At 54.5% G+C, this 23,529-nt stretch overlaps 1 protein-coding gene across 1 annotated transcript in view; it reads left to right on the top strand.

Moving 5' to 3' along the window:
* Nucleotides 1-23,317, top strand: part of LOC125750921 (transcription factor COE1-A-like) — a 62,622-nt gene extending 39,305 nt beyond the window's left edge. Inside the window, exon 7 of the mRNA XM_049029289.1 lies at nt 23,050-23,317. Within this exon, the coding sequence (XP_048885246.1) occupies nt 23,050-23,260 (211 nt within the window). The 3' untranslated portion in view covers nt 23,261-23,317. The remainder of the gene's footprint in view (nt 1-23,049) is intronic.
* The last annotated feature ends 212 nt before the right edge of the window (nt 23,318-23,529 follow it).

Here is a 23,529-nt window from a genome sequence, read left to right as displayed (position 1 = left end):
TGTATGTAAAGAGGCATCTGATTGGCTGGTTCTATGGTGAGTCGTTTTCGGTGAACGCCAGGTGGGCTGCGCTGCATCTCCCACCTGGCCGTGTCGTCCTTGCTCAGAGGGTGCGGTAGGGTGGGGGGTGTGCGGACTCAAAGCAAAGGTGGGGTGCGGGGGGGACATTCTTAGGGAGGCATTGGAATGAGCCGCGTGTCACTTGTTATTCCAGGGCGGGAAATAAATAAACGTAAACCTGCCTATTCTCCATGGCGGCCGCAGCGGGCCACTTATGTTCAGCATGGGCCTCACTCGGTGTCACTCGTGGGGGGGGGGCAGCAGATGCTCCACCTCCCGTGATCTGTGTTCCCAAGGATGGGGAATTTGGGGAGCTTGGCTGGTAGGTCATTCGGCGCCCCCTGCAGGACGGGCCCTGTGGTGAGCGCACCGGCACGCTCTCCGCCCTTGTACTGCAAGCTGTCGCACGCCGCAGCAATAATTGGAAGTTCTCTAACGAAGCAGCCGAGACGAAGCCAGGGCACCTCTGAGGGAGCGGTGGGCCACTGGCGCAGTAATCAGAGTGATTGGCCTGTGATTTACCTGCTTACTAGAGCATGCGAGGAGCATATGTGTGCCGGCAGCTCTAGCAGTGTCTCGGCCAGCAGGGGGCGTTCAAACAGCACGTGGGGTACACCTGTGAAAGGCGGGGCTATGTCCCCCCCCCCCCCCCCCATACACACCCCTGTCTGCAGAATAGCAAGGTGGTTGGGAAGGAGTTTCACACAAACACACACCCCCTGTTGGGTAAATTTACAGCCCGCTGAGGGATGCTGGGCTGGGGTGCGGCTCGCAGATTCACCCTGAGCCTGCCTGCATTCTGACTGCTCAGTAGTGGGAATACAGTAAGGCAGTAATATCAAAGAACAAGCATAATGCCTGTGATACCAGCCTCAGTCGTCTCTCCTGTTGGGTCGGGTTCTGAGCGGACGACCATGGCACAGAAATGGATCCTGATTTCGTAACACATGCCTCAGATTTTAAACATGCTGCTTGTAAGCAAGAGTGTATGCGAGTGAGTATGCGAGTGCGTATGCGAGTGCGTATGCGAGTGTATATGCGAGTGCATATGCGAGTGCGTATATAAGTGCATATGTGAGTGTATATGAGTGTATATGCGAGTGCATATGCGAGTGCGTATGCGAGTGTGTATGCGAGTGTATATGTGAGTGCATATGTACTTGCGAATGAGTACATTTACTCGAACGTGTATGCAAGTGTGTATGTGAGCTTGTATGCGAGTGTGTGCGAGCATGTATGCGAGTGTGTATACCAGAGTGTATGTATGTGTGTGTGCTTACCAGGGTCCCTGCTTTGGGGGCAGAAATGGAAGGAGGCATCTGCTACATACAGCCAACCAGCAAGCGATTAATGCACAGTAGCGGCCAATCAGATTGCAAGTATTAATGTATTAATGTAACGTGTGAGTATTACAGGTTTGATGGAACTGCTTGACAGAAAGGTGCTGTTTGCTGGATAAATAAGACCCCCCCCCACCCCCAAACGCACACGGGCCACACTGTGGGGGTAAAATAACATTGGCTTCCATATTTGCCATTTCAATAATTAAAATTCATAAATTTTGTGGCAGCTTTAGTTGTAATTAATTATTCATTAATGACATGTTAATTGCATCCACACTTCTGAATATTTAACAAAATGCCAAAACAAGGAGTCCGATTGACTGGCATAGTGGCATTATGAATATTCAGGGACAGAAACTGGGAGGGGGGGTGATGTGGGGAAGGGGTAGGGCTCTCCACCTCACCTTTACGCAGATGGACAGGACTGGTGTGGGGGGAGAATGGGGCCTGTGTTTGTGTGTGTGTGTGTGTGTGTGTGTGTGAATTAGTCCCCACAATGTAATAATGACCTGTAATGTTGACATTGTGATGACCATTTTTCAGGTCCCCACAAAGATCTGTGAATGCAAAATGCAAATAAATAAAAATGCCAAAAGTCTCGTATTTTATTTGGTTGCTTATGATTAAATTTAGGGCTGTTTAGGGGTTAAGGTCGTCATGTTGGGATTAGTCCCCACAAAGATTTAATTACACACAATTTGTGTGTGTGTGTGTGTGTGTGTGTGTGTGTGTGTGTGTGTGTGCTCACACGTATAAGACCGCAGGGGTACATGGGTACATGCTCCAGATGCGTTTTGTTGGCAGGGTCAGTCGAACATAGGTAGTGTCCGCATGTTAGCTTGTGCATGTGCGTGTTGGCATGTGTGTGTTAGCGTGTGCGTGTTGGCATGTGTGTGTTAGCATGTGTATGTGGGTGTATTTGCGTTCACCTGGACTGCCTGTGTCCCAGGTGTGTCACTCCCCCGCTTATGCACTGACCGGATGGGCTCCACTTTCCCTCTCATGTCATCCGGAAAGCCATGCCGTTCCTGTGCCGAAGCATGAGAGGTGTACGCTGCCCTGGTAGCAGGCCGTTCTCCCTGTCAGATAACCATCAGGGACCCTGTCCTTCCAGCCTGAAAGGACGGGGGCCACGGTGGGGGGGGGAGGGGTAATGTCGGCTGTCAGTCATGTGCCTCCCCCTTCTCAGCCTCCCCTCACCTCCTGACCCCTGACTGCCCATAAGATCGATCCTGCAGCCGCTATACCCCCTGGGCCCCAGCGAGGGCCTTTTCTTCTCGTTTTATCTCCTAGGATGGGTCGCCCTCCTTAGTGTGGCACCCACATGGGTCTGCGTGTCGAATCTCTGGCTCCATGTTGGGAGCAAATTAGTTCTCATTTGAATTAGATGATGGGGGGCTTGTGTGTGCAGTTGGTCAGCTCATTTCACTCACTCCATGACTTTCGCCCTGATTTAATCTTTGACTTGGTCCCTGACTCAGTCCTTGACTCACTCCTTGACTTACCGTACTGACTCACTGCACTGACTCACTGCACTGACTCATTCCCTGTCTTGCTCCCTGATTCACTGCTTGTCGCTCGTTAACTCTCTCAGACTCGTGACTCGTTCCTTGACTCACTCCCTGATTGGCTCTCACTCTCTCCCTGACTGATTCCATGACTCGCTCCCTGACTCACTCCCACATTCGCTCCAGAAAACATGTTCAAAAGAGGCAACTTCAGTGACTCTCTCTCTCTCTCTCTCTTTCTCTCACCGCATTCCCATGTTGTTCAGCCGTAGATCTTTCCACCTCTTGGCTCCTCCGACTGAGAGAGGAGCAGACCAGCCCCCTCTGTCCGCTGTGATGGTGTCTCTAATCAGCATCTGTAACTGACAGCCAGGCCCCCTTGAGCTGAGACAGAGAGGGCTGCTGAGGGCCAGAACAATGGACACTGAGGAGACTGACAGGTGGGGAGGGGGGCACATTGAAACACAACCTGTAGCCAAAGCAGCCCAGCGGGGGCCGTGGCGGGGGCTCAGAAGGACCTTTCACTCGTCTGTCCAGCATTAATGGGATTTATTCATGTGTCCTCCAGAGTGGGGCACAGAGTGGCCCCCACGTGCTTGGAGGTGGGGGAGGGATGGGCCGGGGAGGATGTCAGGAAGCCCAGATGGGGGGGTGAAGTGTGGCTGGGCTCATGGCTCCCCTGCTGTGGGCTTTGAAGGGTTGTGCGGACGGGGGGCTCCATGTGGGAGGTGTGGCTGTGTGCCGGGGGGCTGTCGCTCAGCAGGCATAGATCAGCCACAGACTCTACTCTGTGTCTGTTTGGACCCAAGTGAAGCTGGACCTGGTCCCAATTAGCCTCTACCTCTAGGGGGTGCTGGGCATGGCTTATATGGAAGGATGTGTGGCTGCTCCCATAGCCCAGAAAGATTACGGCTGTGTATGACCCTCCAGCCTGGCAGGGGGCGCCATGCACTACAGGGCGGGAGCCATGTGCGTGGGACGCTTGGCATCACCAGCTGCGTCTTTATTGGCGTGTTTCTTTCTAAATGGGGCCCAATTAGAAGTTGGCGTGGGGTGAGCAGGGGGGTCATTGTTAATAAATACTGCAGCCGTGTGTGAGGTGTGTGAGTCCAGCGCAGTGCGGCCTGTGGGTGCGTGAGTCCGGCGTGGAGCAGCACAGTCTGCAGGGGCGTGAGTCATGAGCAGTGTGGTCTGCAGGTAAGTGAGATGAGAGCAGCATGGTCTGAGGGCGTGTCAGTTTGGCGCAGCAAGTCCTGCGGGTACGCGAGTCTGGCGCAGTGTGGCCTGCGGGTCTGTGAGTCGGGAGCTGCGAGACCTGTTCTCACTGGCAACATGGCAACATGGGCATTTGCAGAGCGAGCCAGAGGTGTAAATAAATCCTATTATGTTTGCCGGAGTGTGTTTAATTCATTTTTTAGAGAGGAGAGGAAATGAACAAAAAAAATGGGCTGGGTGGGGTACAGAGTTGAGGGGGGGGTTTAGCTCCTCGCTGATGACACTGTAGGATAAACACATTTAACGGCATGCTGAACTGCTGAAGTATCAGTTTCAACAACCTCATTAGTGTCACTTAATTAAAACTCGGGCTCTTGACTTTGATTCCGGCAGAGGCAGGGGAGGGAAGGGCAGCGAGTGGAGAAGCAGCGGAAAAACGCGGAAGGCGAGGGGGGGCCTTTGGTGATAGATTGCAGTGTTCACTAATGGGCCCAAATTATACCTGTTTCTTGCAACTCGGGTAAAATGTTATAAAATACACGTCAGCTTCGCGTAATAATAAATGAAGAGGGGAGCTGTGCCGTCGGCTCTAGCTAGCTGTGCTTATCGATCGGGTATTTATTTACGTTTCCTTATTTTCCTGTTTCGGGTTATTTGGGCCTGGGGGGGGTAGATTTGGGGCACGGTTTCGGGATTCAGTGGCTTAGCATGCGACCTGCCAGGGCTAAAACGCACGCTTCTATTCTTTGCTAATTAAAGCAGCAACTTCTGAAATGCCATAATAGCCGTTAATTAGGGGGCTGCTATTTTCAACATAATTTGCTAATTAGTTGGTGAGTCGGCGCGGTGCATCCAGCTAATTACTGAAGGGCTGGAGCGACAGACACTTGTGACTTGAGTGTAAATGACACCATTACAAGGTCCAGCAGCACTGTACACCAGCTAGATCCTGTTAATTACTCCCGGCCTGATCTGGGGGGGACCTTTTGTTTCACAGCTCCACCCAAGGCCCCCTCCGCTCCCCTCCCCCCATCCCTCTCTCCGGGAATTTACCTCATTGTAAGGAGAGTATAGCGAGGGCTTCTTGCTGTTCCTGGAGATGGGCCACTGTACCCTTAGTCACATGCGCCCACGCCATCACGCTGCTGTCCCCACTGACGTCACCGTGTCCTTCAGCCACTTGAATAATTTGCACTGTCACTCCTGTGTCTCCTCTCCATCCTTCTGTCCATCCCCTGGCGGCTTTCTCCTTCAGGGGTCACTCTGTCCGTCCCTGTCTTTGCTGGGGGGGAGGGTCACGCGCTGGTAGAGGGGCATTGCCCCAGTGCCTTACCTATGGGGGCCTGCTGGGATGGGGAAAATCTACCCCAGTTGGAAAAACAGGTTCTCTGCCGCATTTCTGTGTCAACATTTGCTCAGTGTGACTTGGGGCCACCAGGCCATTTCTGCTGCTTGGTTTTCCCTCTATTTCCGTTTGTCAGAACAGTTCAAGTTGCTCTAACTTGATTTACAGCAGGCTGTCAGTGATCTTTTCATTCGATCGTTATTAGAGTTGATTTATAAATTCTTCTGAGAGGCATTAAGATGTACCCAGATGCTGGTGGCGTGGCCATGATCTGCATTCTCTGTGTGACTAACTGTCGCCGATGTGATTGCACCGCTATCGTTGACATTAATGAGATTCCGGAGTCAGATGATGAAAGGAGTCGCTTTAATGCATTGGCTGCTGTCTTTGGGGTTCCACTCGTGGAAGGCAGCCGGGGAAAAAGCGTGCGGCTAAATTTATAAGTGTTTACAGGTTTATGGAAGGGGTTGGCAGTCGTAGCTGCCCTTAATCTGCCCGTCTGATGACTGATAAAATCGCTCAGAGCTTCTTGACATGTTTCCGAGCTGTTTAGCCAATTGTTTCTAAAAGCTAAAAATCAGAACTAGCCTGCATCTGCAGGTAGATTTTGACAGCTCCTCCAGGAGGTCAGACTGATGCCCGGCACAGCAGGCAGCATGCTGGTGCCACAGTAAGGCAATGGGGGTTAGCGAATCGCATGCATGGAGCCTCACTGTCAGCCTCGCATAAGTGTGGCGTTTCTCAGCATACGACACGCTGACTGCTTAACTGGCCGCATGACTTTGGTTGTTCTGTGAAGCTGCAGTCAGCTCGTTACATGACCACTGCCTCCACTGGGTACGGCTGCCACTCCATATGCCTGTACCCGGTGCCCGGCCTCTGCGGATAGCCTGAGCTCTCCTCAGCTATGGCCGTCACAGCCCTGTGGTGGCCCCCCCTCACACAGTACCACCCTCCCCAGTGCTGGATGTCCCCAATGCTAACCTGAACTCTCCCCTGTGCACTCGAGTACGCCTGTGCGATAATCCCAGCAGTTTGATTGCAAGATGCTGATTGGCTAGCCCTCATCAGCGTCAGTATCTTATTGGTGCAGCTGATTGCACAGCTCTCCATCCTCACCAATCTCATGTTCGGTGATGTGCCCCATTTCCTGCCCTGTCACTGATTGGTTGTGGTGCAGCCGTGTAGAGGAGGTAGAGAAGCATAGACGACTGGGGACCCTTATTCCCCTGAAGACCTCAGCGGCTGCCCTATGAGGATGGCTGGGGCCGGTTGTGTCCTGATTGATTTTCAGGGAAATCCATTTACATCGATAGCCAAAGGGTGCTTTTTCAATATCAGTCATGGTTAAAGGCAATAAAGATATATTAATGCCCTCTGCCACTTAACTGGTAGTTTGCTGGGCGATTAACTCGACCAGAAAAATCAGTGTCTGCGGACTAGTGGAGTCGGAAAGGAGTATCTGTCATGATTTAAGCGTTTCAGCAGTTCAGAATGAGCCCAATTTCGCCACATGTTAACTGCTAGTTAAGGTTCTGCCTGTTGTGCACGGCTCTCTAATGACACTGCCGTTTGGTAGGCAGCGTGTGAATGGGGCAGGGGACCTCTGGCTTGACTCCCCCACCCCCCCAACAGGCCAGTATGTTCTCCTGCATGGGAGATGCTGCAGTGTCCTGGGGGCTCCAGGACACACACTGCAGCGCCACGCATGCTGATGGATGGCTGTCTTACTCCACTTATCACACTGGCCCGATGGAGATTAATCGCAGAGCACTTCACGCCTGTACGGGGAGATCCATCTCCTCATCGTTCTCCCCCCCCCTCCCCCCCCCCCAATCTGAGGGATCTACACATGATGCTTTCTTTACCCCCACCCCGGACCCTCATTTGGTTCTCTCCGCCTCTGACGCGCCCTCCCCAGCAGAGCTTCTGCGTGGTGGGTCCTTCTGTTTTGTCAGGGAACACCGAGCCGGAAACAGGGGGGCTCTGAGCCGCTGCCTGAACTAGCTGGGGGGTGGGTTTTATTCCCTCAGCCCCCTGCCACAGGGCGGCTGGGCTGCTGGCGTGCTGAGTGACAGGCCTCAGCTGCCGGCCTGATGTCACCGCCAGGACCCCGCGCCATCCCCTCCTTGTCGCTCACCCTCTGAAGGGCATCAAAGCCAACCCATGAAGGGGGGGGGATTAAGGGCTTTACCATAAGAAAGAGCGAAGACAGGGGACAGTTTGTCTGTGGCAGTGGTGAGGGCCAGCAGTGACCTCGGGTGACCTCCCGGGGTTGGGGGGACAAAGGCACCAGGCATATGAATACAGATGTGATGGGACATGTGGATGGACATGGGGGGGGGGGGGCACTGCTGTGTGATAATCCTGACTGCAGGAGCTGCGGTTGTGGATCTGCTCAAGTTTTCGAGAATCTGTAGCGTCTGTGTGTGCTTACGTCTGCATGTGCCTGTGTCTGCCTGTGTTTGCGTGTGCCTGTGTCTGCATGTGTCTGTGTCTGTGTGTCTATGTGTGCTTACGTCTGCGTGTGTGTGTGTACCTATGTCTGCGTGTGCCTGTGTCTGCGTGTGCCTGTGTCTGCAAGTGTCTGTGTGTGCATATGTCTGAATGTGCTCGTGTCTGCGTGTGTGTGTCTACCTGTGTCTCCATGTGTGCCTGTGTCTGTATGTGTGCCTGTATGCCTGTCTGAAAGTGGCTGTATCTTTAAAAATGAATGAAATATGCCACCTAGTCTTCAGTTGGAAGCTGCTCTTAGTCGTGGGTGGTTGGTTATTCCAGCACACATCTGAAATGGGCCAGAGGTCTGATATTCACAGTATCTCCTCCTTCTCTCTCCTCCTCCTGTCTCCTCCTCCTCTCCCCTGCTCCTCTCTCCTCCTCCTCTCTCCTCCTTCTCTCCCCTGCTCCTCTCCCCTCCTCCTCTCTCCTCCTTCTCTTCCCTGCTCCTCTCTCCTTCTTCTCTCCCCTGCTCCTCTCTCCTCCTCCTCTCCCCTCCTTCTCTCTCCTCCTCCTCTCTCCATGCTGTCATCTCTCCGGCTGCCCTTGCCAACAGGTAAGAAGCATCTGTCTGCTTGTTTGAGGTTATGGCTGCCTAGGACGCCAGCTGTAGGGCCCCTGTGTGAGATCACACGGCTCCGTTCCCTGCTATTGTTGCCGAGTGCTTGTGGCGCTCTGTGGGGGGTATACACCCACCACTAGCTGTACTGATTTTCCAGAAGCTGTCATTCTGCTCCCCCCACATGCCCCCCACCCTCTTCCCCAACCTGGAGCCCTCCCATTTTAGCATGGGATGTTAATGACCTATGCGGCTGATTAACACCGGCCTGCGTGGGTGTGTACCCTCAGCTAGAGGCCCCTGTCATGTATTGCTGACCCCCCCCCCCCATTGACTGCCCCCCTGACCACCCCCCCTTTCCCAATTCAAGCCTCACTTTGACCTTTTGCCGAGTTTGCTAATGACCTACAAAAACATGATTTTTGTCACCCCCACCCATTGTCTAACTATTTAAATGGCCACACCCCCACCTGCTCATGCTCCTCCCCCAGCACTGCCCCAGCCCCGCCCCCTGAATATTTAGGAAGGTGAGGTTTAGGCATGGCGTTGATCCTTACAGTGGAATTAAGAGGTCTCATTTGTACCGAATGGTTTACATCTTCAGGCCACGTGCGCTTTGGGAAGGCCTACCTAAGGTGCATGTCTGACAGCGCACCCATTAATATAATAATTTCACACTGAGAACACACTGACACCACGTGCAATGTCTCCCAACAAGGTATCTCTCTCCGTGACAGTCAGCGTGTGAGACACTGAGGAATCCTCTCTTTACGCCTGATCAGTGGCTCTCAGCTTTTCATCCCTGGTGTGCCAACCTACTGCATGCATACACCCCTTTTATTAATAATTTAGGGTGATTTTTGGGGGTTGTCCGAGCACTGGGGCCCCGCGATGGCCTCCCACTGCAGCCACATCACGCTGACAGTCCAGAGGACTTGATAAGTGTCCCATCATCCTGTTAATCAAATTACTTATGAACCTAAATTGACAGTTTTCATTAATTATAAAGGATTATTCTAATTGCAATTCAAATTTATTCATTTAGAACAGACGGCATTCAGTAATATTTCAGGGAATTTGCATATTAAATGGGGAGGCTGCCTCATTAAGTATGCTAATGTATGCGTGTTTTCTTATTTTTAACTTCTGGGCCATATGCGGCTTGGGGCCGTCGGCAGGTGAAGCCGCTAGAATCTGTTTAATTTGTTTGACAAACACGGAGGGGGCCACTACATGTCCTCTGGCACCCGCTGCCCGTGTCCCCTCACCTCCGGGTGGGCGGGGCTAACAGCTGTGAGGGAGCAAAGGGGCGGGGTTAGGAGACTGGCCTCCGCCAGTGGATGCCAGTTAGTGCGGTTTTGATACACCATCTGGCTGCTGTGATCAGCCCATTAGGCAACAGGACTGTGGTGAGGGTGGGTTTGAAATCCCCCCCCCCCCCCCCCCCGCCTGTACCTCCTGACGCCCTTCCTCTCTCCCGCCCAGCATCACATTGCTGTCTCTCAGCTCTCACCTTTACCTCTTCTTCATGATAAACTTGTCGTGGCCCCCGCAGCCCCCGGCTCCCCCAGGATTACTGGCGGCATAGTCGGCACATTAGTCCTACACCCTGTTCTGTATGCATCTCCCTCTCTGCAGGTACTGCAAGCTCAGATTAACAGGATAATATCTACCTGATGTGGTTTAACGTGGCTGGGATGAGGGAGGACCCCCCCTCCCCCCCCCTCGACCCACGCATGTCCTTTAGTTACCTGCCGCATCACCGGGTAGCCTGCTGACCTTTGACCCCAAGCTTGGCCCACCTCCCAATCCCACACTGGGGTCTCCGGTTGCCGCTTGTTTGCCCGTAACCCACAGCAGATGTTCGGTTGTATAATCAGGGACGGCCGTGATTAGAGGGGGTGTCTTTTGTTGTTTTTAATGATGTATAAACGGGGGCCGCGTTCTTGCATGAGTAATGACATGTGCTTCCCCGATGCACGTACTGCATTGTGACAAGGGGGTCATTTTTCACCCCGACTGCGGGTTTGGTGGCTGTTAAGGGAGGTTGGCAGTCTGCCTCCTCACTGGGGCAGGTGACTCTGACTTGCACCTTGGTCCTGTGCCCGTCTCTTGGTCACATTTATTAAGACGGATGAGAATTTAGATGAGCCTACCTCATCAGACCTGCACGACATTCAAATAACCAGTCATCTATGTGGACTACAACTCAGTCATGTAGGCTTCATCATCCAACATAACTTTCAGGAAAATAACGCTTTGGGCGCCTCGTATTTCCCAGTGGGCCTACAGTGACACGGAAGCAGGGGGTTCAATGAGCCAAAAGGCACCCGGAGGTCAGATGTGTCACGTGGCGGTGTTGCCGTGGGGACGCAGAGACAGGGGGGGGTTCCAAAAAGGAGATTGACGCCCCGTAAATTAAAGGGAGGGGAGAAATTAAATCACTCATTTGAATTCTGAATGATCCCAACTCTCTTGGCAAAATGGGGAGACAATTAGCTGAGGAGTCCCTCAAGCAGCCCCCCCCCCCCCCCCCCCCCCCGAAATGAGGGCAGTGGCAGGACTACAGGACCTAGTGTGGGTGGGCCGCGGGGTGCCCAGGTGCCATTTGTTCTGAGAAATATTTAAAGACAACGAGATTCACGGGACGCGGCCTGGACACAACTGGCAGTGTGAGTGGATAAATTTTTTAGTGTGATAAGATGTTGGCACTAAATAAAAGATGGACCTTTAAAGAGATCACAGGGGTGCCCCCCGCAGGAGGCAGCAGAGAATGGACCTGCACCCCTATAATCTCATCATCTGGGGTGCTTAAGGCCCCTCCCAGGGAACCATGGCTCACTTTCGGCATGCCCCCCCCCCCGCCGCCCTGGATTATTGATGACCCCTCCCGCCGGCAGCCCTCTTTCCTGGGGTCAGCCCTCGCGGCTCTGCCACGAAGCACCACCTCATAAATCTGCTTAAATAATACGGCAGGCGAGGGAAGGGGTCACCACGGAAACGAGGCCGTCAATTTGAGACAAGGTGCCAGTGATGTATGACCCGAGCCTGGGGAGGGATTTCAGGGAGTGGGTGGGGCTTCAGTGAGAACATGGTAGGCCAACATGAGAAGGACTGGGGGGTGGGGAGGTGAGAGGGAGAGCGTGTGCCTTTTCCATGAAAGGTTCACACCGCGAGCGGGATCCCTGTGCTGTACCAGGGGCCAGCCTGAGTGTCGGAGGGTGTTAATGGCGGACTTCTGTCCGGCCTCTCAGGAGTGTGGTTAGGGTTCAGTGATGTCCCTGGGGGGGGGGGGGCGACACTCCAATCGCGTGTCAGCGTCGGCCACAGTTCTGCGTGAACTGAAGTTTCCAGAGGCTTCCGCAGCCCAGTCTTCTGCTGGTCGGTCTGGGTAACGGTACCGGCAGCAAGACCCCCAGTCATGTGCTGGTGGGGGGGGGGCAGTCTGTTATTCCCACACTGTGCTTTCATGTGTGCTTCCACTGTGGGGGTGGGTATTGTTGCCCCCCCCACCCCCCACCCAACCTCTTGTCCTGTTTCAATGGGTGTTGTCTACCTCCTGTCACTGGGGTTACGTGAAGTGAGGAGGCAGAGTGCAGAGCCCCCCCCCCCCCCCTCGGGCTCGCTCGCCTTCTCAGCAGGATTAAATTACAGGCCGATGACCCCGACCCGCGCCCCCGGCCTTGCCCCCCCCACGTGGCCCAGCAATCCCCACAATGCCCCCCCCCACCAATCATCACCACAGTAACAAGCAGCAGAAATTGTTTTATATTAGTTTAATAAAGCAGGAGACACATACCCCCCCCCCCACCCCTCAACCCCTAGCCTTCCGGACGGGACTGAATTACACACTTCATGAACCAAATTAGGGTAGCAGCGTGTGTCTTTTGTCCTAAGATCATCTGCATTCGCCGGCCCATTTTTCAGCCAGATGAATAAGGCAGCCACTTAGACGCCCCCCTCAAATAAATACTGTAAATGGGCGGGGGGGTAGGAGGCTGCCGGAGGCGTCTGAGCAATGACTGCACCCCCACCACTCACGTGTGATGAAGATGTGGCGTAATGTCAGACCACAGCATGCCTTAACCCCCCTGCGAGGCGCAGCGCATCTTAACCCCCCCGCGAGGTGCAGTGCGCCTTAACCCCCCCAGCAGGGCCAGGTGACCACGTATGGGCGCAGTGCGCCTTAACCCCCCCCCACCGGGGCCAGGTGACCACGTATGGGCGCAGTGCGCCTTAACCCCCCCCACCGGGGCCAGGTGACCACGTATGGGCGCAGTGCGCCTTAACCCCCCCCACCGGGGCCAGGTGACCACATACGGGCGCAGCGCATCTTAACCCCCCCGCGAGGTGCAGTGCGCCTTAACCCCCCCAGCAGGGCCAGGTGACCACATACGGGAGCAGCGCGCCTTAACCCCCCCCGCGAGGCGCAGTGCGCCTTAACCCCCCCAGCGGGGCCAGGTGACCACATACGGGAGCAGCGCATCTTAACCCCCCCCGCGAGGTGCAGTGCGCCTTAACCCCCCCAGCGGGGCCAGGTGACCACATACGGGAGCAGCGCGCCTTAACCCCCCCGCGAGGCGCAGTGCGCCTTAACCTCCCCAGCGGGGCCAGGTGACCACATACGGGAGCAGCGCGCCTTAACCCCCCCCGCGAGGCGCAGTGCGCCTTAACCCCCCCACAGGACACATTGCCGCCTGTTCACTTCAGCACTGATTGCCTTTAATAACTGTTTAATGCTCCTGCCTCGTAACACTCTAACAGTAACATGTATCCATTTCATGTGTACTTCACTCTGGATTGTCTGCAAAAATCCACTTAGGCGTGAAGATAAGTGCTGTTATTTCCAGCATAATGATTAACATTGTTACTGCCCATCCATCCCAAATACTCATCCCAAGCAGGGAGGCGTTCTGGGGGGGGCTGAAGCCTCTCATGGCCAGGGGGGGCACGAGGTGGGGCTTCAGCAGACAGAAACACACACTTTCCTTAGCAGGAACTCAAACCCAGCATTCAAGGTGGAGTAAGTAAACACAGAGCAGGCCTGCACAGAGCAGGCCTGCACAGAGAAGGCCTGCACAGAGAAGGCCTGCACAGAGCGCATCCACTGGCCTCATATTACAGCCCCCTGATGGCCTGAGCCCCCGAGTGACTCCCTGACTCCCCCGCAGGTGCTCCAGCACCGGCATCTGAACGTGCCGGGCACTTGGGTGGTGATTCCCTGACAGAGCGAGGCCTGCTTAGCACAGGGAGCACAGCAGAGTGAGGGGGGCCGCGGGGGGGCTCGCCAGGGTAGACTGGAGATTAAAGGACCTTTTTCCTGATGCGCGCGGGGCTGTAATCCCCCCTTTTTTCCCTCTCCCACACTGATCAGGGATCTTACAGCTTAGTAGCGTTTGGTGGGGGGGTTAGTCTTAGGGCCTGATTCCTGTCTGTGCCCTGCCCCCCACGTGATTGTGCGTTTTTTTATTTAAGTGGCGCTTCTGTCTCCTGTCCCGCAGAGGACGCAACCCCCCCTCCATGACTGGCCATGAGTCCCCAACGGTGCGATAATATGCCCCCCCCTCCCCCCCCAGCTCACCGCGAAGCTGTGTTATTGCTCCTCCTGTTATTTCCTTCCTTAAAGGACGATCTTCTGCTTAATTGTACCGAAGTGACGTATAATTCCCACCCTAATTTAATGAAAGCGTGAGATTATTAAAGCATTACCTCACCTCCTGCCAGGTTTGTAATTACAGGGTCTAACCGCTCCGGTACGGCCGTTTGCCAGAGTTTGTGCAGTTTTGCTTTGTAATTTAATTAAACTTTAGTTATTTTCCTACGCAAGGAAAGTGTTTTTTTATTTAACCTCATAGAGAAATGATTCCAATTTGCTGCACTAATATTCCAGACTGCTCACAAGCCTCATAACGTGAGATCTGCCGAGTCTGAAAATGCTAATTACCTCTGGCCATTATAAAAAACTGACGGGCCCCAAATTTTTATGTCTCTCCCCCAAACTCCTCTAAAATAATCACATGCTTTTTTTTCTCCTCTTTTCTCTGTCTTTTATCTGGTAATGTCTCACTGCTAATTAAGCCTCACATTGTGGAAGGTGGAGGAATCTGACTGCAAGTTTTTCTCAGCCTAATCAGGGGTGGGGGGTATTGGGGAGATTGTTGGGGTTGGGAGCAGCTGGTGCCTCACACTTCACCGGTCAGCCGTCGGAGCAATTAGGGCACCTCCTAGTGTTGAGCGTTTAGAAGTGCAGTCTGACAGGGGCCGTCTCGGAGGGTGGCTGTGGTGACCCCCCCCCTGAAAATCACCCCAGACAGACTGTTAAAATCAGAGAGGTGCCGAGCAGCTGCTGGGTGGAGGTGCTTCACACTGTTCAGATGAAAGGGAATCGTTCTGGCATTAAGGGCAGAAGATCGGCTCGGACGGGACGCACTCGCCCGCTGATGTGATGGGGGGCTGGTCACATCCGTGTTCCCCACTCGGAGGCCGCCATCCCCTTAAAGGACAGCCCATGGGAGCGTCGGCTCATGACATTTGGAGGGATAGACTTTCTGTCTGCTCCCCCCCCCGTCATCTTCGCGGCCTGAGACCCAAATGGCAGCATGTTCCTGCGCTGTGCGGGTTCTTCAGCCGGGACCCTTGAAATATAGATTATTGCTCACAGCCTGACGGAACTCGGAAGCCGCTCTGAAAGGCGGGTCTATAAAAGCCGCGTAATTAGGTCAGCGGTGACGAGGGAGGTGCCCATCTCCCCGAAAAGGTCCCCCTGTCCTTTATTTGCAAGACATGGGAGATGGGTGAGAGGACCTCGCTGTCGATTGGCTCTGTGGTTGCTCCACCCGCTCCAATGAATTATTCGTGAGGTCCATGCAGACAAAAGGATGGGGCTCTCACCCGCAACTCACATGCTGTCGCACCATGCTGGGGGGGGGGGAGGGGCGGTGCCTTCTGGCGTCCACTGTAGCCCACTGTAGCTTTCTTGTTTCTGCAAAATTAGTCTCATATTTGTACGCAACACAAGCTGCATCTTCCTGCAGGTTCCCTGTTGCTAGTATCTGTCCTCAGTACCATTGGCAGTTATTTGGAGCGGCCCTGTGGGCCTCTGCCTGTCAGTGCCTGTCTGTGCCTGTCTGTGCCTGTCTGTGCCTGTCTGTGCCTGTCAGTGCCTGTCTATGCCTGTCTGTGCCTGTCTGTGCCTGTCAGTGCCTGTCTGTGTCTGCCTGTGCCTGTCAGTGTTTGCCTGTGCCTGTTTGTGTCTGTGTGTGTCTGCCTGTGCCTGTCTGTGCCTGTCTGTGCCTGTGTGTTTGCTTATGCCTGTGTGTGTGTGTCTCTTCCTGTCAGTGTCTGCTTATGCCTGTCTGTGCCTGTCTGTGTCTGCCTGCGCCTGACTACAGCGCGTCTCAGGCAGCCCACGGTGTGTTTGTAGTGTGTCAGGCTCTTTCCAGGGTGTCGGCAAGTGTCCAGTGGCCTGGCGGCTCAGCACAAAGTGACAGTAATGGCATCCCCCTCCCCCGCCCCCCCAGGCCCCACCGGCGGCTCGCCTCGCCCCTCCCGTAAATCTCAGGCGGAGACAAGATCACCAGCCGACTCTCTCCGTCCGTCTCTGTCCCTCCGAGGTTAACCTCACCGTTTAACCCGACAACACATCCCCTTCAATTATCCCATTCAGCCCCCCCCCCCCCCAGACCCCACCATCCGATTAAAGTGGAAAAAATGGAGAAAAGGACAGAGCAAGCAAATGGGGTGAATAGTAATAAAAACAGGAAGTACCAAAAAGTAATAAATCTGCCAAGTGCATGAGAGCTGGTTACTGAGCTGGGCATCGGGCTGCCCAGGTCATGCCACACGCCCACATGCCCACACTGCCACCGGCGCCGCGTGTCGCCAATGCCGCCGCATGCTGATGATTTCCCAGCCTGCTGCCCAGAGCCACCCCTGCCAGCAGGGAAGAAAAATCAATCGCTGACTCATGAATTATTGAGATGTTTGCGTACAGTTTCTAAAATATACAGCGAGCAAGAGTGCCCCCACACCCCCGCTCCTCCTCACCCCCCCACCCTCGCTCATCAAAGAAGCGACCTCCCACGCGTTCCTCTTTTCTTAAAGTGCGTGGGGTGTAGGTGTGTGTCTGACCCCCCAACCCACGCTGCTCGTTAGCTAATTTGAGAGGGCAGAGGGGCTGCGCATGTTCCTGCGAGTGCATCGCAGAGTCACAGGACTCTGGGAGGCTCCGGAATAACATATGTCCGCTGTAATTCTGCACGCTAAAAATAAAAGTCAGGGACTGGCGCTCCTCTGTATGTCACGCGGGGTGGCAGGCGATGCTCGCTCGATGGACTATCGCCCGTCAAATATCAGCCTCCCCCACATAACTGTATAAACAGCATAATTTATATTAACATCTTATTTTTAACCCAGTTCAGTCTTGCAGCTCTTACCGGTGAATGTAACCATGATTATGAAAATGACACCTGTGGTAAATGTGAGGCGGTGCTACTGGCGCCCCCTGGCTGTGAGGGGCTGGCTGCTCGGTCTGTCCTGCTCCACTGCCTTTATCAGCTACAGGTGTACATCTGACGCCTTTATCATGTAAAATACTCTCCGCCCTGGCGTAGCGGCTTTTCCCACGTCTGATCAGCGCCTGGCAATGAGCCCCGCCTTCATTACCAGTGTCCCTGCCCCCTCCCCTGCCTTTTTGGGGTCCACGACACCTTTAGGGGTGTGCACGGCCCTGAGACGTGTCTCTGGGTCAGAGAAGAGCGAGAGAGACGGATATGGAGGTGGCGCCGTGAATGGCTGAGAGATGGATGTTAGCTGTTCGTTTTATGAGGAGTCAGCATGAGCGATGGGGGGGGGTGGGGTCATTCTGCAAGAGCAGTAAGATGTCACTTATCGACTGGGGGGGCTGGTGGGCCCCCTGCTTCTCGGAATCTGGGGTGCCTACGGCCGGCTGTCAGCACGGATGCCTGAGAGAACATCGGCACCCGGGGGAGCGATGGGCATTTGTCCCGTGGGTTATGCCCCCCCCTTGCCCACGGGATTACCACCTCTTTCTTGGAGGAGGTGTCAAATAGCAGAACCAGGGGCAAAAGCAAACTTTCAAATATCTGGGACAGCTAACGCCACCCTCAGCTGCCACAGCCCCCCCATGCCCGTCTTGTCCACACGTTCTGGTCTTACGGGGGCTCCGTGCCAAAGAAAGCACCATGTCCTCAGAGTACACGTTCCGCGGGGGGGGAGAAAACCCCCCCCCATGATCCTCCCTTTCCCGCTCCCCATGCCTTTCCAGATACATCTTGGCCTCCGGTGTCTGCAGTGTGGCCAACATGAAACCAGGCGAGGTTCCCTCCTCCCCCAGTACTCACCACACCCACCCCCGCTTGAAAGTCTCCTCCCCTGTGCTCACCACACCCACCCCAACCTGATAGGCTCCTCCCCCAGCCCTCGCCACACCCACTCTTGCCTGATAGACTCCTCCCTCAGTACTCACCACACCCACCCCAACCTGATAGGCTCCTCCCCCAGCACTCACCACACCTGCCCTCATCTGATAGGCTTCTCCCCCAGGAGCTGGTTATTGCACGTGATGGGTAAACAGAACAGCAGGCGAGGATGAGGGTCAGGTGGGGGGAGGCTGCAGTGAGAGTACAAAGAATAACGCAGGAAGCATGAAAGGCTGGCTGTCTGCCTTGCTGCTCCCTCCCAACCTCCCATCTCTTCCTCCTGCTCTCCCATCTCACCATCCCTCACTCCCTCCCTACTTCCCATCTTTCTGTCTACCCCTTCAATCTCTCCCTCCCTTTCTCTCTCTCTTCCAACTCCCCTTCCCATCTCTCCAATCTCTCCCTCCCTCTTTCCGATCTCACCATCCCTTCGCTCCCTCCCTACTTCCCATCTCATCATCACTCGTTCCTTCCCTTTCTCCCATCTCACCATCCCTCCCTCCCTCCCTACTTCCCATCTCTCCGTCTCTCCCTCCCGTCTCTCACTCCCTTTCTCCCTCTCTCCCTAACCCTGTCTCCCCTTCTTTTCCACTCTCCCTCTCTCGCTCTGTGTTAGCCTTTATTAAATATTGATGCTGGTTCTGCTTCACGCCATAATTGCCGTCTCAGGCCCTAAATCATTAATGCGTGCGGCAGGTCCACTTCGTCAGGTCCGGCGACTACGCCCGGATCACCCTTGGCCCCGCCCACCTCCATAGAATATGCTAATCAATGCTAAAAAAACAAAGCTCTCACTAACAGTAGTGGAACAAAAGGCCTGCCTCTGCAGGCGGCGTTTGGGGGTCCTGCTGTAGATGGGCTCTGATGCCCAGTCTGCCGGCCCCCTCGGTCCATCCGTGTGCCGGCAGGACCCTTCATACGGGGGCGGCCATTTCATTCTGTTGGCACAGTTGTTATTTTAGTGGGATGCTGAGTTTAGCGAAGCCTTTCATTCTCTGATCTGTATATCACGCTAATTAGTGCTGATAATGACAGGATTCTAATACATGAATCATAACTTGTGGGAAAATATTTCATTTTCATGTGCAGTGCTGCATTTTAATTTGTGCTTGTGGGGGCAGCACATTAAGGGGGGGGGGTGCTTGTGGCACTTATGTACATGCTGTGCTCATCTCGCCTGCCATTTGCATCCTTTCCCTCCTCGTCAGGCTTCCTAACTTAATTCGGACAGTCACGCCTATTCAGTCTGGGGGTGTCACCTCCTTAAGGTCCCTGGTTTAACAGAGTCATGGAGGGCTGGCGGGGTGGGGGGGGGGGGACTTCCTCAATGAGGAAGGTTGCTGTTTCCACATAACTGGGTGGGGTTTATTCTCTGAGCAGGTCCTGGGTTCCGAGGTCCCCCAGGTACATTAACCTTGAAGGTGCCACTTGCTTGTCCAGAGCTCGCTCTCTCTCTCTTTCTCTCTCTATCTGACATCCTCTCTTTGCCTTTGCATTTGTGTAACACCCCCTCTCCCCCATCTGATTTTTCTATCTTGTGGATTTGTGGGTTTAAAGTTGTTTCGATCCTACAATAGGATAGGATTTTGGAATCTGACCTAGTGTTCCCTCCTCATCCAGTTATTGTAATAATTGCGTTTTTCAGTGGGGGCTGCATTGTGACAGATCCTAAGCACAACGTGAGTGGGGGTGTGCGTACTTTAACATGTATTAGATCCATCAGCCTCAACCCCTGTCTGGCCCCCACCTACCTGATGGGGCTCGCCAGCAGTGCCCCCTTGCCCCCACCCTCTGTTTTTGGCACCCTGTCCTGAGGAAGGTAGTGGTGGTTACGGGCCGTAACCCAGGCCTGTGAGCTGCATGCAGCTTTCTCGCATTCTCACGCAGCGAGTATAGTGGGACGTCTCGGTGGGGGGGGTTAATCAGGCAGGCAGGCGGCAGGCAGACAGCTGGGGGGGGGCGCAGGCAAGCCGGCTCTGCGTCAGGAAGGGAGCGGGGGCTTAAGGGGCTCACTGAACACCGCGGGCAGGCGGCGGGCAGCTCAACGCAGCGGTAATCTGTTTAACGACCTGCCGCCTTTCCCAGCGCGAGCCTGACACCCATCACCACTCCCGCTGCCCCTCCCCCCCCCAGAGGCCCCCCCGCTGTCAGCGCGCTAACGGACAGGAATGCTGTTTAGATGCACAGGAGGCAGGGGGCTCACAGCTGACGGGTTCAGTGCCTGTGTGACTGGGCGGGGGGGGGGCTTTTCCAGCAGCTGCTGTGAACACAGGGCGAACAAGTGACAAGTCACATTACATCCAAATTACAGCTAAATTACTGCTGCCCTGTTGTAAGTGAGGAGAAGCCCTTCAGGGGGCAGCAGAGAGCATGGGGGAAATGCAGGGCGCTGCAGTGCGCCGGAGTCTGACTGACCTGGGGTCACAGCCCGGACGTTTCCGTGGAAGAGTAATTAGAAAGAGGCTCGTCTTCCGACTTTGTGGGAAAAGTTTGGTTAATTAAGCACTCTGGTTCTCTATTGTGGTGTCGGTAAGAAGCACTGTCAGGCCGCTGGCCCCATCGCTGACCCCTGCAGGCTGCCTGCTGTAATTGCTGCAGAGAGTTGAAGTCGCGGGTCATGCCTGGCGATCTGCAGCTCTCACAATCTGCGGGGAGAGGCTAATTAAATGAGGGGGAGGGGCATATGGGCTGATCCCACACCCCCCCCATGCAAGATACTTAGATTGTCAGGACAGAGCCCCCCCCCCCCCCCCCCAGCAGGGTCTCGCTGCTCCTGCCACCGTTGGCATCTCACCCTCGTTGTGTTGTTAAGCTGCTTGTGGTTTATTTCACACGCGGAAATTTGATCCTGAAAGCCTCAGCTTTTTTTTAAAGACCTGCAAAACACACGAAGGGCAGGCTGTCGCAAGGCAGCTGAATTTTTCTTTAATAGTCAGTCTAAGTGCCAGTAATTCGCTAAAGGCAGACACATCAAATTCACCAAATAGGCCCCCTCTTCAGAAAATTCTGTGAGTGAGTGATGACGCACCAGCCTGCACTTTCAGCCGTCCAGCTGACGCACATATCGGTCACATGTCTGCTGTGACCCATGGCCTCTCTCTTCTTCTCATAATGCTGGGCTGGCTCTCACCTCTGGACGGGGGCGGGCATCCTGCTCTGAGGACCTGCTGGGGGTCTTCTGTGAGCATGATGGTGGTCTTTGTTGAAAATCGACATTTACCTTATTTACATTTATTTGGCAAATGCAAAAGTGGCATCCAAAGTGGCATATGTTTTTGAGAGAATGTAGGGTCAGCCCGTCTCTGTGACAGGTGGAGATTAAGGGTTTTGCTCAAGTGCCCAATGGTGACATCACTCTGCCAACTCTGGGATTCGAACCACTGACCTTCTGATCACAATCAGCACAGTCTCCTAACTCACTAAGCTGCGCACCAGTGTCTGCGCAGGCTGCTCTCTTTCCAGTTCTCTGCCCATCTGAAGTGCTCTTACATTCCGGAATGTCCCGGACGTACGCGGTGAGCTCACGCTGCTAGCGGAGCGCTGCTCGTTAAACAGGGCTGCGTTCCACGGCACTGACTTCCCGGTAATTGCAGGAATATCCGTGATCTTTCTCGATCCGGATTCCTGACAACCTCCATGCCGCCTTTTCACCACCGAACGAGTCACACAGAGACTGGGGGATTTTTCTGCAGGTATCTGGTGTTCGAATGTGAGACCCCCCCCCCCCCCACCTAAAGTCCACACTGCATTTCTATAAAAGGGACCCGTTGGACACTTCAGGCTTAATTAGGCAAAGCGTGTGATTTCCCTGATTGGCGGTTCGTGCTTGGCCTGCCTCACTGTCTCTAGTGGGAGGGGGCTTTGGATGTTTTACCCCCCCCCCCCATCAGCCATTAGCCTGTGGTGTGCATCTCCACATCCGTGTATTTATACACACCCACACACATGTCTGTTAGCAGGTCATTCACCCTCCAGTCCTGCCTGCCAGCCTGTGCCAAGCTGAGTGAGAGTGCCCCCAGTGTGTGTGTGTGTGTGTGTGTGTGTGTGTGTGTGTGTGTGTGTGTGTGTGTGTCTGTTTATGTCTGTGTAGATCCGTGTCTGCATATGTATCCATGTGTGTGTGTGTGTGTGTGTGTGTCTGTGTCTGTGTGTCAGTGTGTCTGTGTGTGTGTGTGTGTTTGTGTATTTGTGTGTGTTTGTGTGTAGATCTGTGTCTGCGTATGTATCCATGTATGTGTGTATCTGTGTGTCTGTGTGTCAGTGTGTTTATGTGTGTATCCATGTGTGTGTGTGTGTGTGTCTGTGCGTGTGTGTGTGTGTCTGTGTGTGTGTGGGTGTGTGTGTCTGTGTGTCAGTGTGTTTGTGTGTGTATCTGTGTGTGTGTGTGTGTGTGTGTGTGTGCGCATTGCGCCATGCTCCCTTAGCCTTGGCACACTCCTGCCTGCACACCACCCCACCCGTCTCCGCCTGAGAGTACGTGTGTGAGACCATGCCCGGGAATGCTGGGATCCTCCCCGGTGACGCCGCTGGCTGCGCAGAGACGTGCCTCTTAAGGACACGGTTCAGTGGAGTGTCAGGCAGTATCTGTCCGGCCACAGATGGCCGGCCGGCCGGCTTTTCCCTGGAGAGTGAGCTGTCTGTCGTCAGGAGTGGCTGAGTGTGCGTGTGTGTGTCTGCGTGACCCTGTGTGTGACTCTGTGTGTATACCTATGACTGTGTGTGACTCTGTGTGAGTACCTATGACTCTGTGTGTGACTCTGTGCGTGTACCTGTGCCTCTCTGTGTGACTCTGTGCGTGTAACCTATGACTCTGTGTGACTCTCATTGTGTGTGTACCTATGACTCTCGGGGACACTGGGCCCTGATGTCCTCTTCCCTTCTAGTTGCTAAGTAACAGGCCACCCTGCATGGGCCAGACATGCATGACAGTGGCAGGTTGCTAATCTGTCTCCCATGCATGTACATGGAGCTTCAGCTTCATGTCAGTGTGTCACCGAGGGCAGGAGAGCTGGAGACAGCAGCTATGCTCACATCCCGTGTCCTGCCACTCCCCTGATGCGAACGTCCCTCTGTCTCTCGCCAGGTTCTTCCTAAAGTTCTTCTTGAAATGCAACCAGAACTGCCTGAAGAACGCAGGGAACCCGAGGGACATGCGGCGCTTCCAGGTGAGGCTCACCCGGTGGAAAATCCCTTTGATTTGTTCGCTGGCATCGAGGTCACTGAAGGTCAGAGGCAAGCTGGCACGCAGACACAGGCAGACGCGGGGCACACCGGCGAGCATGCTGTGTGCGTGATTTACCTGTGTTTAGGGGCAGAGGCCGAGTCCCTGTGGGGGCAGCACTCGCACTGACACAGGCAGACACAGGGCACACGGAGAGGTATGCGGTATGCGTGATTTACCTGTGTTTAGGGGCAGAGGCAGAGTCCCTGTGGGGGCAGCACTCGCACTGACACAGGCAGACACAGGGCACACGGAGAGTATGCGGTATGCGTGATTTACCTGTGTTTAGGGGCAGAGGCCGAGTCCCTGTGGGGGCAGCACTCGCACTGACACAGGCAGACA

This window comes from Brienomyrus brachyistius, chromosome 10 (assembly GCF_023856365.1).
Source record: "Brienomyrus brachyistius isolate T26 chromosome 10, BBRACH_0.4, whole genome shotgun sequence".
In the NCBI taxonomy this organism is placed as follows: Eukaryota; Metazoa; Chordata; class Actinopteri; order Osteoglossiformes; family Mormyridae; genus Brienomyrus; species Brienomyrus brachyistius.
This window is presented reverse-complemented; position numbering and strand designations above follow the sequence as displayed.